This window comes from Typopeltis vanoorti, chromosome 19 (assembly GCF_054136105.1).
Source record: "Typopeltis vanoorti isolate ZY-2024b chromosome 19, IOZ_Tvanoo_1.0, whole genome shotgun sequence".
Lineage (NCBI taxonomy): Eukaryota > Metazoa > Arthropoda > Arachnida > Uropygi > Thelyphonidae > Typopeltis > Typopeltis vanoorti.
The window spans coordinates 46,564,459-46,580,478 of NC_143567.1; the positions used below are offsets into that span (position 1 = coordinate 46,564,459).

Below are 16,020 nucleotides of genomic sequence, written 5' to 3' on the forward strand. Positions count from 1 at the left end.
CATATTATAAAATAATTAACAGTGCAGTGCAATTACCCCATGCCAAATTCATCCATATTGGTTTTACCAATCATAATTGCGCCTTGTTGCATAAGATGTTCTACAACAGTGGCAGTGTATGGTGGAATATAGTTGGATAACATCTGTGAAGCACAGGTTGTTCTAATTCCTTTGGTATTAAAATTATCCTTCACTGCTACAGGAATTCCATCCATAGGTCCTATTTTTAAACCTAAAATGAATATGAAAAATATTAAAAAAAATAAGGATAATAAATATTCATTGTTTTTCATACCAAGCAGGCAAACAATGTTTTGACAATAAAACTTATTGCACTACTTTAAAAACATGAATTAAATACAAGAATTCATACATTGGTGTCCAAAACCTAAGGACAAACCACTACTTCTGAAGGTTACAACTGCAAATTCAGACAAATAAGCAATTTGTAGAAAGTGGGTCATTCAGGTTTTCAAACTGCTTGCAAAGGGTGGTCACGTGTTAGAAATCAACAGTGCAAAAGGCTGCATTAAGTGAATTGTGTTTGTACGAAGCTCTTTTTGTGAAGGAATAAAGTTGCAAACTTTGATGTCTTGTAACATCTCAAAGACATCATCTAGTGCAGGCGTGGCCAACTTCATTCTATACGAGGGCCAATAGATGAGTGGTAGCATCACGGGCTGCACACTTTTAGATAGAACTTAAATAAAAATAAACTCCGCATTTTTTCAAGGCAATACTTATATGTATTGAATTACTATATTTGTTAAATCATTTTACTACTGGGAGAACAATATAAAATACTTGATTGATTTAAACATAAGTTGTTAAATTAAATTTAATTACATATTTCTGGTTTTTTTACATATAACACAACTTAATGAGAACACTGTGGGCATTCATGTGCGGCAACAAGTTCATCAAAGTCGATTTTCAAAATTTTCAAAAGTTGTTCAGTGTTGAGAATATAAATTGTTTCTGTCATCAGAAATAATGAATATAACTAGTATATCAATCAGAAAATCTGGGGTCAAAACTAATAGCTAAATTGATAATACATATAATTTAATACAGTTTTTATCCTGACATGGGCCGCACAAAATCATGTTATGTGCGGCCCTGCTGTTGGCCACCTATGATCTAGATGATTTCACGTGGAGAAGAATTATTGAAAAGCTTGAAGAAGGTCACAGAATTACTGATATTGTCAGAGAGGAGTTTGAAATCTCGCATAGCATTGTATCCAGGCTCTGAGCAGCATTTCAAACCAATGGAATGTGTTCTAGCTGCTTGCTAAGAAGTCACCCTCATTCTACCACAGAGCATGAAGACAGATTTTTGTTTATAACAGCAAAACATAATTGACACACCATTAGAGGCATTATGCTTAATGGATGGACTGAATTACAACTGCTGGAAAAAGGGACTATGACTGATGAACAATATTGCAACGAAGTTCTTCAGCTTCATGTTCAATGGTTCTGTGGTGCTATAGGCAAAGAATTTATTTTTATGGATGACAATGCCACACCACAATCTACATGAGCAGTGGAGATACTTCTGGAAACCGAGGATATTAATTGAATCGCGTGGCCAGCAAGCTCACCAGATCTCCTCAAATTGTCACCCTTAAATGTTAAATAATTATACATTCCCATGATTTTTTTTAAAAACTCAGATTTATCCAATTTAATTTAATTTTCAGCACAATTATTTGTAATCAATGTACACGTGCCATATAGAAGGATTTCAATATAACATACAGTCTACTGTTTCTTTCATTTAAATAATTCCTTATTGTTGTTCATTGTTCACACTAATGATGTCTTATGATACATCATCTGGCCTGGTTGGCTGAGTGGTTAGTGTATCTGCTCTCCAGCCAAAATGTTGTGGGTTTGAATCCCACCATGGACATATGTGATTGTCTGCGGAAATAGTGGTGGTGGGCATTGGTGAACTGAGTGGTGGAGACAGAGAGTTGTAGAGTAGGTACCCTCCCTCGATGAGTCTTTGGACTCCCTGGAGGTGTCATGAAATAATAAAAAATAAAAAAAGACAATATATCTGTTTAAATAAATCAATTTTTGTTTAGTATGGCACACATGTGATTCTATAAATAATGGACATCCCACAGGTTTCATTATATAAGAAAAACTAGTAAAGTGCTGTACTACATTCCAAACACAATTCAAGGAAATGAAGACCATTATTATGTATTTCATTATAATTAGCCTTAGCCAAAATGTTACAGGAATCACTGAATAAAGATATTGGAATGAAGTTAAAAAAAATAGTGTGACAGAAAGAAATATAGGTACCTTTCCTTGATTACCTCTCTACTGGAGTTGTCTTCAAGTGTTTTGGATTAAACATAGGTGCAATACATCAAAATTTCTTACAGTACATATAGTAACCAATTCTTCGTGTTTTATGTCCAATAATTAGGAAAATAGGTATTCAAAAGTAACTGCAATTTCTTATTAAGCTTTATTTCCGTATTCAAATTTCCATAGCTGCTAGATTCAGACTGAACTTTCTGGAATTAAAACTACTTAGAACTGGAATGAAAATAAATGATTTAATAACTAAATTAAATATTTACATCCCAATGTTTTGCCAGCTCGAGCTAGCATTATCAAAGATTCTTTGAAGACGCATGCTCAATGAAGACTGAGAATGAAATGATCTTGAGAAAGGACAATCACATGTACAGAGGGAGAAAGTGGTGCTCTATACAATGGCCTGTTGAGAGCACTGGTGATAAGATAGGTCAGTGCACTGAAATTTGTGTAGGGTTGCACCATCAATTCTATTACAGTTGACTGTGCTATGTAGAACAAGAATCACTTATAGGAACAGTCTCTGTGATTTAAAAATAAGATCAGTGCAGCAAGACACCTTCCTGAGATAAATCAAGGACCACCGGGGTCTACAGTATCCCAGGACAGTCAATGTAGGATCCAGTATTTTGGATAGACAGAGTGAACCACCTCAGTAAGAACAAAAGAACACAAAGTATATTTGATATGAGCAACCTAAAAGTGGACTAGCACAACATGCCTTGGAAGTAGACCATTTTATCAGGCGGAAGAAAGCCAGGCCTACTATATATATATACAGGGTGTTTGGGATAAATTTGACAGTTTCGTAAGGAAAAAGAAAATCTTCTTTGTATCTATTAAATTTAATGAATTGACAAAAAAACATTACAGGCAGAGTTAATTACAATACTATCAACAAGATTTACTCAAAATAACCACCATTAGCATCGATCACAGCTTCAATTCTGCTTCGGAACCTCGAACAAGCTGATGCTACAGTCTCCCTGGGAAGGGCCGCAAAAACTGTTTTAATTTTATCCATTAACTGGGCTTTTGTATTACTGGAAGTGCGATTGGTGTCTTTTTCAACTGCGCCCCATATACAAAATAATCCATGGGGTTAAGGTCTGGGGAGTTTGGAGGCCAAACATTTGGACTGGTGAAGTCGTAGAAATTTTCAGACAACCATTTTTGACTTTTCCCAGAGGTGTGGCAAGGGGCCGAATCCTGCTGCCATACATACGGCCTACCATTGGCTACCCTTGTTATCCAGGGCTTGACTACAGTTAGCAACTCCACGAACAAAGCCCGAATTCCAATGCCAGGGTTCTTCAACACCTGTTCCTGCAGATTTGCGAGGAATTCTGCTGTACGAACGCAATCAGATCGTCTGCTAGGGATCTTTCTTCTTGCTACATCCTCGTAGTCACCATTGCAAGTCTCTAGTTCATGCCTGATTGTTTTTACTGTATTCAGGGAGCATTGGGCAGCAGTCGTAATATCCTTATTTTGATGGCGGGCACGAATCATCATGATACAAGTTATTCTCTTCCATGATTCAGGTGGGTTCCAGCTATCCATCCTTTCTGACATCTTGTATATGAATGAAGAAGGGTCCAAACTTTTAAATGAAGAGAAGTGTGTGTTAATACATGTAACTTACGGAAAAATATAATTAATTATAAATATGTCAAATTTATCCCGAACACCCTGTATATCCCCATTTCAAATCACAGAGACTGTTCCTGGAAGCAGCACATGTTCTACATAACCTAGTGAACTGCAATAGAACTGACAGTTTAACACTACACAAATTTTGACACATTACCCTATCTCTCCATGGGAAGATAGGATAATAAGGTTCAGTAGTACTCTCAGAAGACTGCCATACAAAGTGCTATTGTCGCCCCCTCCATACATGTGACTGTCCTTGTTCTTGAAGTCACTTCATTCCCAGTCTTTGCTGAGTGTGTTTTTAGAGTGTCTTTAACCTCCCTGCTGGCCGAGGTAGATGAAATAGTGAGACCAAATTGCACTTCTTATTCATGCTATTCAATAGGTGTTACAGTATCGTATTATCCAGATTTAGCTGGATATCTATAGACGTCATGGCTGGCTGAGGGGTTAATAATGCTAAGATCAGTTGGCAAAACACGGGTGTGTAAAGATTTAATTTACTTATTATTTACTTTATTTTTATTTTATTGTATTTATTTTCATTCAAGTTCTATACAGTTTTCATTCTAGAAATGAATTCTTATTAAGCTTGTTTGTCCTAAATCTAATCAAGACATAATAAAATGCGAAGACCTACTTTTTCCATATATATACAAACAGTATTGGGATGGAATAACATGGTACAAAATCATTTCACTGTTATTCAGGTGTAATTTATGGCAACCACATGGTGATATGAATCACTTAATGCAATGATTATACAAAATTATGATAAAAATATGCATATTGAAAGTTTTTTTCGCCTGATTATATTATAAATTAAAGATGCCAAGAAATTATATTCTTGATTTCATCCTTTATCCAAATATAAGCAAACAAAGCTTGCACGTGAACTTGACATTAATTTCCTTAGTATCCCATAATGCAATACTATCCTTACAGACCAGTATAATGCTATGCATTATGGGAAAGACCACTACTAAACCAGTTTCTGTCCTTTATTGAGGTCTCATCAGCGGGACCCAGACCCAGAAGTGATACCAAAGTTGAAGTAATGCACAAGTCATATTTCTTTATACAAGTAGGTGTCACACCCTATTATTAAAATACTCTGGATTAGAGATAAATGTTGAAAGTGTGTAACACCTTATTACTAAAATACACTTAGTAATAAGGTGTGACACCTTTTGACTACTTGTATAAAGAAATATGACTTCTGAATTACTTCAACTTTGGTATCAATTCTGGGTCTGGCTCCACTGATGAGACCTCAATAAAGGTTGAAACCGGTCTGGGTAGTGGCCCTTCCCATAATGCATAGCATTATACTTGTCCGTAAAGATAATGTGTGTTGCATTAAGGGATACTAACGTAATTAATGTGAAATCATTAGCCTCTATATATAAGTAGCTCAATCGTGAAGTAACTTCGCCTGCAAACTTTGTTTTCTTACACATGGATAAAGGATGAAACCAAGAATATAATTTCTTGACATCTTTAACTTAAAAATATGCATAGTATACTACTTATTCTCCAATCACTAGACTGTGGGTTCAAATCTCACCACTGACATGGGTGGGTGGTTGTGAATGTCTTTAAGTTTTAGATGAATTTCATATTGCTGTGTGAGGCCCGAAGTGGCTTGATAAAAAAGTTCCATGTTTGGACTCTAGAATAGGGTCTCTGGATTATCTCTTGCTCACCCATGGTATGTTAAATGTATAACAGGTTCATAATCTTTTATAGTTGGGATTCACAAAAAAAAAAGTTCAAGTAATTTATCTTACCTTGATTTATCCTATCATCTGTCTCTGTTGCTTGTTGCTGAGCTAGTTCTGATGTTATTGTTATATAAGCATTTAAAATTTTGGTGTCTTCAATCCTCTTCAGACACAGAGAGCAAAGTTCAGAAGCACTAAGAGAACCTTTTTGTAACATGCACGATATCTATTAATAAAAATAACATTTAAATTTTGAACAACATTGTATATAAGTATCAATTTAGTTTAATATTTTAATATGCATACATTTTTGCTTGATTTGAATTACTCTTTAAGTTTCTGCAAATTTTAAATCATAATCCAAAAGAGACAAAAAATAACCACAGTATACATAATTTCAGATATAAAGTTACAATACTGTGATTTTTACAACTTTTACAGCTACTGATCCTGAACTATCTGCATGATGGACTGCTAATGCACAAGAGAAATCCTCTGCCAGCCAACCCCACCTCCCTGCAGCATGGTCTATTTCCTCAAACTGAATTCTGGCACATCAGAATTAAACCTTCCCTAGATGAAGGAAATGCAAGACACCACTAGTCACCCTTATTTGAATTGATTCCACCCCACCATACATCACCCTCTGATGCCTTGCATGAACCTCTAACTCTTCATCCAACATAGCAGTAGCACCATGCTACCTACACCTGGTTGATATATCTTAGCAAAGTGAGCACTCATTAACTGAACAATCTCCTTAGCTGCCGACACTCGTGTACCATCTGCATTCAATAAAGTTATTCTTCCAAAGTTATATGATACGAAGTGCGTAATCTTTTCATCCTGAAGTGTATTATCTTGCATTTTACAACATTGAATTGACAACCATTGTCCTTTGTCCACACTGCCAATTTATTTAAATCATATTGTAAAATATCTACATCACCTATATTAACTATTGCCACTCCCCCTCCCCCAGTTCTTTTGCATCATTGGCAAACAACTGAATGTCTCCCAATGATGCAAAAGAACTGGGGGAGCAGCAATAGTTAATACCGTATTCCCACACACACACACAGACAGATACCTTCATGCTTCCTCCCATCACTACCCTCTGCAGAAATTTGGTATTATTTCAACCCTGGCACATCGAGCCAGAACTTTATTAACAAGTGAAACGGAGATTGAAACTGCACTTAATTTACTAAAAAGGACCTTTCTCAACAATGGCTTCACTCTTAAGAACATCGAAAAATTTATCTCTCACCATCGTTTACCTACTATTGAAGATTCTTCTTTCCCAAGAGCATATATATCTTTGCCATACATCAGCTCACTCTCTCCCAAACTGGCAAAAATTCTTAAGAAGTTCAACATTAAAATATGTTTCACTATGTTTCCTAAACTTCGCTCCATACTTAGTAGACCTAAAGCAAAACATCTCTCTCTTTAGTATCCAGGAGTTTACAAGATCATTTGTGAATGTGGCAAACCATAATACAGTCAGACTGCTAAATCTGTCCTTTTACATATTGAGGAACACAAAAGAGACATATCCTACAATAGGACCCGAGTCAATGCTCTCTCAAGCCACATTCTATTCTCTATAAACTCTGACGAAGGCTGCCAACACTTCATAGACTGGTCTCAAACGTCCAAGATACACACTTGTTATGATGAACCCTAGAGAAGGATAGTTGAATCTAAAGAAATATCCCTCGATTCAACCCATATGAATAACAGCCTCAGCTACAATTTATCTGATGTGCACATTTCTACTGTCCAGTATTGGTGCTCTCGTGATAGCTCACACATGTAGTTAACTTCAATTTGTAACTTCAGCACGTTTTCCTTTTTAAACTGTACTACAGTTTTTTATATTAGATCTGTTGTTGTTATTTTACAATGTTTCTGTTATTTTTTATATAACTCTTTTTATTTGACACCTGAAGAAGTTGATTTTTTCAACAAAACTAGTAGTGTCTCACGATTAAATCTTATTCTTTTTTATTCTCGGTGTTATAGTCATTTAAACTATATTAATATTCATATATATATATATATATATATTTGTACACAATGCTGTATGGCTATTTAAATTTGACATTTTTTCTTCGTGAAAGGAAAACTTACTTTTCGACACTTGATCTAATTAAAAAAAAAGGAGTGAATTAAAGAAAAAAAGACAGAAGTAACAAAGATAATAAAGAATTTTTTAAAATGTGCAAGTTAGTTAATTAATAAGTTAGAAAACAAATCAAAAATGACGTCAGAAAATATAATTTCAGAATAATTCAGAACATAATAGAAAACAAACTATCTCTGAAAATTATCAAAGAAAGGTTATATGGAAGGAAAAAATGGATTTCAAAATTGAAAAATAAATGAGGAATAGCATAATACAATAGAGAAGAAATAATGAAAATATGTAGTGAGTTTTATAGAGAGACCTGTACACAGTCAAGGAAATACATATAAATCCTCTACTACATTCAGATGAGGCTGATACAGAACCACCCATCATGATGGAGTAATTGTGGAAAGTCCTCAAATCAACAAAGAATAATAAAAGGCCTGGAGAAGATGACATACTAGCAGAACACACAAAATCAGGAGGATCACAGTTTCATAAGGTCATACTGGATATGTTCAATGATATTTTAACTACAGAAAAAATTCCAGTGCAGTGGTATATAAAAGAGTAGTATAAATGATAATCATTGATTATCTTATTATATAAAAAAGTCAGTAGAGATTATATCCATAACTATATACCAAGTAGTTTGTTATTCCAACTGTACAAAATGTTTATACTGATTATATTAAATAGGAACACAAGGTTTTTGTATGATGCATAGCATATGAGCAAACGGGATTCAGAACAAGATTCTCTACAATAGATCATATCTCTATTAACCATGTAATAGAAAAAGCAAATGATTATAATCGTCCTCCTGTATATTTAGTGTTTGTAGATTTTGAAAAAGCCTTTGATTCTCTATTTCAATCAGAAATAATAAACAGCTTAAAACAACAAGCCCATTCCAACAAAGTATATTCGATTATTAAAAACTGTATATCAAAACTCAACCAGTATAAAACTAGACCATCAGGGAAAGGAATTTGGTATTGGTACATTAGAAGTCTTTAACCCCCCAACCGGCCATGACGTCTATAGACATCCAGCTAAATCTGGATATAATTCTGTAACACCCGTTGAATAACATGGTTAAGAAGTGCAATTTGGTCTCACTATTTCATTCACCTCGGCCAGTAGGTAGGTTAAGAATGTCTCATAGGAAAACTATGGAATTAGCATCAATGGAAAAATTCTCAATCACTTATGTTTGCAGTTCTTTTACATTATTCTTTTAGCAAAAATCAAAGAGGCACAGGAAATGATAAATGACCTTGATGGAGAAAGCAGGAAAAAAGGTTTAAAGATTAATCTAACTAAAACCAAACTGATGAAAAATTCAGATCATACCGAACTAAAATTAACAGATAATCGTATTGAAATTGTGTAGGACTATATTTATCTTGGTCAGTTAGTCATCATAAAATATTATTACTGGAATCACTTTGTGTTTAATTTAAATATTTTTATTTGTAAAAGCTAAGTTTCATAGCCATTGTCAATACAATTACAGGAAAACACAAACACAAAAAAAGAGAACAATTCAATTGAAAGCATGTGACATTATATGCACTATCGGCTGCAGGAGAATAGTTCTATCTGCATTAATAGATATCCAAAATGAATTATTATAAAATAATTTAGGTAATAAATTATTTTTAAATATAAACAAAAAATTAAGGAACACATGAATGATGAGTATCAGTCAGTATAACTTTGCAAAATTGAAAAAAGTTTAGGCAATCGTTTTTGTTCAGTTTGGGTTGTGAATGTGTATAACATAGATAAAAGCCTTTCATATAATTTAGCAAGTAGAATTAGATTTCAAGCAGCATATATTTTATTTAAATCAATATCTCCTGAATGTAATCTATCTAGAAAAGAATTTCAAGCCTTATCATCTCTAAAATGTAATAAAATCATAATTATTACTAAGGCTGGCAAAGTTGAGCTGTTGTAATTCATGATTAAGAACAATTATTTTAAAAACTTTTTCTTCCACTTCAAGATCATTCCATGTACTATAGGGATCCAACTCAATCACAAATCAATAAACTTAACAGCCTCTTGAACGAAGTTCATTCTTGGAATGAAGAAACAGTAAAAAGGCTAAAAGTTCATTGTGCATTTGCTCCAAGACTGTATGGCCTTCCTAAATTGCATAGAAAATATACCATTAAGACCTATTGTGAACTGCATAGAATGTCCGACATATAAAGTCTCAAAATACCTATCTAATCTTTTTTCTGCATTTATTGAAAATTCTGTTTCCTTCATAAAAAATTCAATAGATTTTAAGAATAAAATTTCAGGATTATCCTTACAACCCACAGATTTTCTAGTAAGTTTTGATGTAGTCCATTCTTTATAAATATCCCTCTGACAGATGCAACTGAATTACTTCATAATGACTTTCCTCCTAATATTGTAAAATTATTTGACTTTGTCATTAATTAATTCAGGATACTTGCTGCCAGAACAAACTGTGCAAACAAATAGAGGGAAGAGCTATGTTGTCTCCCCTTTCCCCAACTCTAGCTAATTACTTTATGGAATATTTTGAACAACATATTATGGGCATTTTTTCGTCTAAATCACTGATTTGTTATGGATACAGTTATGTTGATAATGTGTTTGCTGTATGGAACTCCTCACTGTCTGATATTCATGAATTTCTTGAAAAAAATTAATTCCAAAAAACCCAAGAAACTCATTCTATTCTCATTCTATGTCAACCAAATGGTAGTCTACAGTTCTCAGTATATAGAAAACCAACTCATACTGATAAATACACTGATTCTAACTCACATCATCACCCTTGTCAGAAATAGTGTAATCAAATCTTTAGTCAACAGAGCTCATAAAATATGTTCTACAGATTCTTTTCTAACAAAGAACTGTTTATTATCAGAACTACCTTTATCTCTAATGATTACAATACAAAAACTATCTAAAAAATAATCAATAATTATGGTCGTCATCTTAACCCACCTCAAGAAAAAATTACCAAAATTTGTATTCTGTACGTTAAAGAACTTTCAGAAGAAATAGCAAGAACACTAAATAGCAAGAACGAATTAATTTATAGGTCTCTCTTTCCATCCAGTTCACAAACTGGATACCTTCCTTATCTCACCTAAAGACAAATATCCTCCTCTTTCTTATCTTGGAGTTTACAGAATCCCGTTCTCTTGCGGCTTATGTTATTATGGAAAAACTGGTTGTTCAGCACAAAACTGTCATGAAGAACATCAGGAATACATTTCACTTAAAGAACCCAGAAAATCTGGTTTAGCAAGCCATGCATTATCCACAAAACATAAGATTCATTGGAACAAAATCAAAGTGTTACACAAAAGTTATTTTCTTCTGGGAAAACTGTAGAAGGAAAGCTGTGAAATACACATTCACAACCCAAATCCAAACAAAAATGATTGCCCAAAACCTTTTCAATTTTGCAAAGTTATACTGACTGATACTCACCATTCATGTGTTCCTTAATTTGCAATTAATTTTTTGTATATATTTAAAAATAATTTAATAACTAAATTATTTTATAATAAAGTGACAAGAGCAGTTCATGAGGGAAAGGCATATACTGCCATTTTTTTGGATTTTGCAAAGGCATATGATAAGCTGATATTTAAGTTGCAGCACATGGGTTTAAATGTAGGGTTAGTTAAATGGATTCAGAATTGGCTGTCTGATAGGTATCAGAGAGTTGTGTATGGTGGGGCAATATCAAGGAAGCAGAAGGTTACAAGTGGGGTTCCACAGGGCTCAGTACTGGGACCTGTATTGTTCAACCTTTATATCGATGACCTTGTCAATGGATTATTATTATTATTATTATTATTATTATTCAGCCTCCATGGAGTCAAAAGACTCATCGTGGGAGGTCCGTCCTAAGAAACACAAAGTCTATCGTGACTCATTGAGGGGGAGGTCCCCTCCCCTAAGAAACACAAAGTCTATCATACCACTCCATGAACTCATTGACTGTTCTCACTCTCACCACCCCATCAGGCAATGCATTCCATGGTTCAACCACCCTCCATGCAAAGAAACCACTCCTCACCCTCTTGTTAACAGTTTCCTTTCGTAACTTCCAGGGATGGTCTCTTGTCATTACTCCTTCCCGCTGTTCAACCAAGCGAAAGAACTCCCCAGTGTCAACCCTGTAACCACCTCTCAACACTTTAAAAGTCTCAATCATATCATCTCTCCTTCTTCTATCCACCAAACTCTACAGTCCACATTCCCTCAGCCAATCCTCATAATTATCATTATATAATCCAGAAACCATCTTTGTTATCCGTCTTTGTACCCTTTCCACAGTTAATTTATCCCATTCAAATTCTGGGGACCAAATCTGAGAACAATAGTCCAAGTGTGGTCTGATCAGGGTCTTATACAACAGAATGATAACTGCTTTATCTCTGTAGGTCAGTGTCCTTCTCATTATTGTAGCAATCCTCTGTGTTACCTTCACCACCTTTGCGATATGTCCCATAAATTTCAGGTTTCTATCAATCATCAACCCCCAGATCTCTTGTCTCCCCTGCTTCCTCCAGTATAACTCCTCCCATAGAGTATGCATTGCAAGGGAATATTCAGTAGATATTCAGGATTGCAAGAGGATATTCAGTTGTTTGCAGATGATGTGAAGCTGGGAAGGGTTATCAGTAATAATGCAGATGTGGCAACCCTGCAAGAGGATTTGAATAAACTAGACAGATGGGCAAATGAATGGGGGTCTCGATTTAATGTAGCAAAATGTAGTCTTGAAGTTTGGGATCTATCGATGGGAGGATGCATGCTCAATTAGAGGTATGCAGGAGGAAGTAGAGGAAACAAGAGATCTAGGGGTGATGATTGATAGAAAACTGAAATTCAGGGAGCATATTGCAAAGGTGGTAAAGGTAACCCAAAGGATTGCTGCAATACTGAGGATGCTGACCTGAAGATATAAAAGAGTTATCATTCTGTTGTATAAGACCTTGATCAGACCACACTTAGACTATTGTTCTCAGATTTGGTCCCCAGGATTTGAAGGGGATAAATTAACTGTGGAAAGAGTACAGAGATGGATAACAAAGATGGCTTCAGGACTATACAATGTCAGTTATGAAGATTGACTGAGGGAATGTGGACTGCAAAGTTTGGTGGATAGAAGACTTTTAAACTGTTGAGAGGCAGTTACAGGGTAGACATTGGGGAGTTCTTTCACTTGGTGGAACGACGGGAAAGAGGGATGACAAAGGGCCATCCCTAGAAGTTATGAAAGGAAGCTGTGAGCAAGAGGGTGAGGAGTGGTTTCTTTGCATGGAGGATGGTTGAACTATGCAATGCATTGCCTGAGAGAATGGTTAGAGCAAGAATGGTCAATGAGTTCAAGGAGTGATATGATAAACTTTGTGTTTCCTAAAAACGACCTCCCATGATGAGTCTTTTGACTCCATGGAGGACTGAATAATAATAATAATATTTTATTGTAATTTGATGGAAGTTTTTTTACTTGGCCATGCTACCAATTATATACAGTCGATTCTGCTTAAATGGGACACGTTGGGACTAATCCATTTTGGCCCAATTAGCGGCTGCCCCAATTAAACGAAATAATAAATTCTCAAATAAAATATGTAATACACAGGTAAATGAATAAGAAGGTAAAAAAAATAATAATTAGGTACCTCTTTTTGGTTTATTAACCAAAATACAGAAAATATTTGTATTATAAATTGTGCAGAAAAAATAATGCATACATGATAACTTTTACAATTTCAAATTTTAATTCTGCAAAAATGCATCAATTGTAGTCTGTCTTTTGCTTTTGAAATATTGCAGTTCTACAAAATCAGCACAGATATTCAGTGCGGATGTAGGGCTTCCTTCATTACCTTCCTGCATAAAATAACGTTGTAACCCGACCATAAATTTTTTGGCCTCACGATTAGTTACAAGCACAGGTGGGTCATCATCCTCATCATCGCATTCTTCGTCAAATTTTTGACGTTTGGATTTAATGACTTCAACAATTGCGTCTTCAAAGTTTTCATTTTAATCGTAACATGGTAAATTGTCATCTGTTGTTGAAAATTCTTCATTATTCATGATAGGAGCTTGCAGTATGTCTTCATTTTCATCACTACTCAAAATTTCAAGAACCTCCAACGGTGTTTTAAACCACAAACAACAAAGCAGTTTTGTATTGTGCTGCTTTTTATAGCTCGCCAACTGTCAGAGACAAACTGCATTGCTTGCAAAATTGAAATTTTTGCACTGATCTCTCTGGCTGTTGATGAACTTGTTAATAGGTTTTCATCAATGGATTCCAGTATGTAATTAACCAATTTTCCTCGATATGTCTTTAAATTTTTTATTATCCCCATGTCCATTGGTTGCACTAAGGATGTTGTATTAGGAGGAAGAAATTCCAGCCTCATATTTTTTAGATTATCTAAATGAGGGTGAGCAGCACAATTATCAAGAAGCAACAAAATTTTCCTCTGCTTACGTCGTAATTCTACGTCCCAACTCGTAAGCCAATTCCGAAAAATTTCAGAAGTCATCCATGCATTACTATTGGCATGGTACTCTACTGGTAAACTCTCTATTCTTAACCCCTTAAAGCATCGAGGCTTAGCATTTTTTCCTACGATTAGTAGTTTTCGTTTGTCTGTACCTGACATATTTGCACAGCATAACACAGTAATGCAGTCCATTGCCCTTTTATACCCTGACAGTGCAATGTGCTTATAACACAGGGAGCTGTCTGGCGTAGCACAATAATAGAGGCCGGTTTCATCAGCGTTGTAAATATCATCTGAACAGAAATTCTCTAAAAAAAATAAGGATTTTAGTATTTTGCCATTGTTCAGCACTTACATTGTCGGCACTGCCCTTTTTGCCCTGCACTTTTTTAAATTTGATATTGTGTCTCGCTTTCCATTGAGACAACCAACCAGCAGTTGCTTTAAAATCGTTGTGGTCCAGCTTTTTAGCGATCTCCTCTGACTTCGCCTTCAACACTGGGCCACTGATATTAACGCCCTGCCTACTAACTATAGAAAACCATTGATCTAATGCTTCTTCGACTTGACGATCCTTTCCATCACGCTTTCTTTTGGATGTCCCTGGAATTTCTTTCTGTAATGTCCACTCCTCACGCAGTTGATTTTCTTGTTGTAGGAGACGTGCTATGGTAGATTTTGGTACACAAGTTATATCAGCAAGTCTACAATGGCTTGTATTTAAGGGCTGGCTTTTAATTTTATCCAACAAAGCAATTTTACTTGAAAGTGTAAAATCATTTCTTGGCAAAGATTTAGAAATTTTAAATAAAATTGACACAATAAATTGATATCTCTAGGTACAGTATATAGTAAGGGTAGATTCTTAAGCAGACGCATACTTGCCAGACGCACGACGAAAGATAACTGATTCACATAACGCTAGTGTTGCCAAATATTAGTGTACGTAGTGTTGCCATATTTTTCGAAAAATCCATAAAATATATCAAAAATTGCTAAATTCCTTTGCAGCTACTGTCCCAATTAAGCGTTTAAATTATGTATTAATATGTTGGTTTGGTTTCCGTTCTTTGAGATTTGGCCCAAAAAAGCGGCTGACCCAATTAACCAGAATCGACTGTATTTAGTTTAATCCTTTATCCAAGTGTAAGCAAACAAAGTTTGCACTGGAAGTATTTTCAGGACTGGGGCAACTCATGGCAAAGGTGGTATAACTTCAAATCACTTGCCTTAGTATCCTATAATCCAAGTGATGAGAAGTTATACCACCTTTGCCATGAGTTGTCCCAGTCCTGAAAATACTTCAGGCGCAAACTTTGTTTGCTTACACTACGATAAAGAATTAAACCAAATATATAATGGTTTATTGTAATTTATTTTGAATATCTATTAATGCAGAGGAGCTATTCTCCTGCAGATGATAGTGTGCACATAATATCATGTGCTTTCAACTGAATTGTTGTTCTCTTTTTTTGTGTTTTCATATAATTGTACTGACAGTGACTATGAAACTTAGCTGAAAATTTTACAAACAAAGACATTTAAATGAAACATAAGCAATTCCAGTAATAATATTTTATGATGAATTCTTCCTCTTACATCTCGATTTTTAGAGAAAAAAAAAG

The 16,020-nt window shown here is 34.9% G+C and overlaps 1 protein-coding gene across 3 annotated transcripts in view; it reads right to left on the reverse strand.

Annotated features, from left to right (window-relative positions):
* GatA (glutamyl-tRNA(Gln) amidotransferase subunit A, mitochondrial) overlaps positions 1 to 16,020 on the reverse strand; it is a 154,219-nt gene that overhangs the window by 125,668 nt on the left and 12,531 nt on the right. For all 3 annotated transcript variants that reach the window (XM_090409632.1, XM_090409633.1, XM_090409631.1), the window contains exons 2-3: positions 5,789 to 5,948; positions 37 to 232 (exon numbers count right to left, since the gene is read on the reverse strand). In XM_090409632.1, coding sequence (XP_090265758.1) covers positions 37 to 232; positions 5,789 to 5,948 — 356 coding nt within the window. The remainder of the gene's footprint in view (positions 1 to 36; positions 233 to 5,788; positions 5,949 to 16,020) is intronic.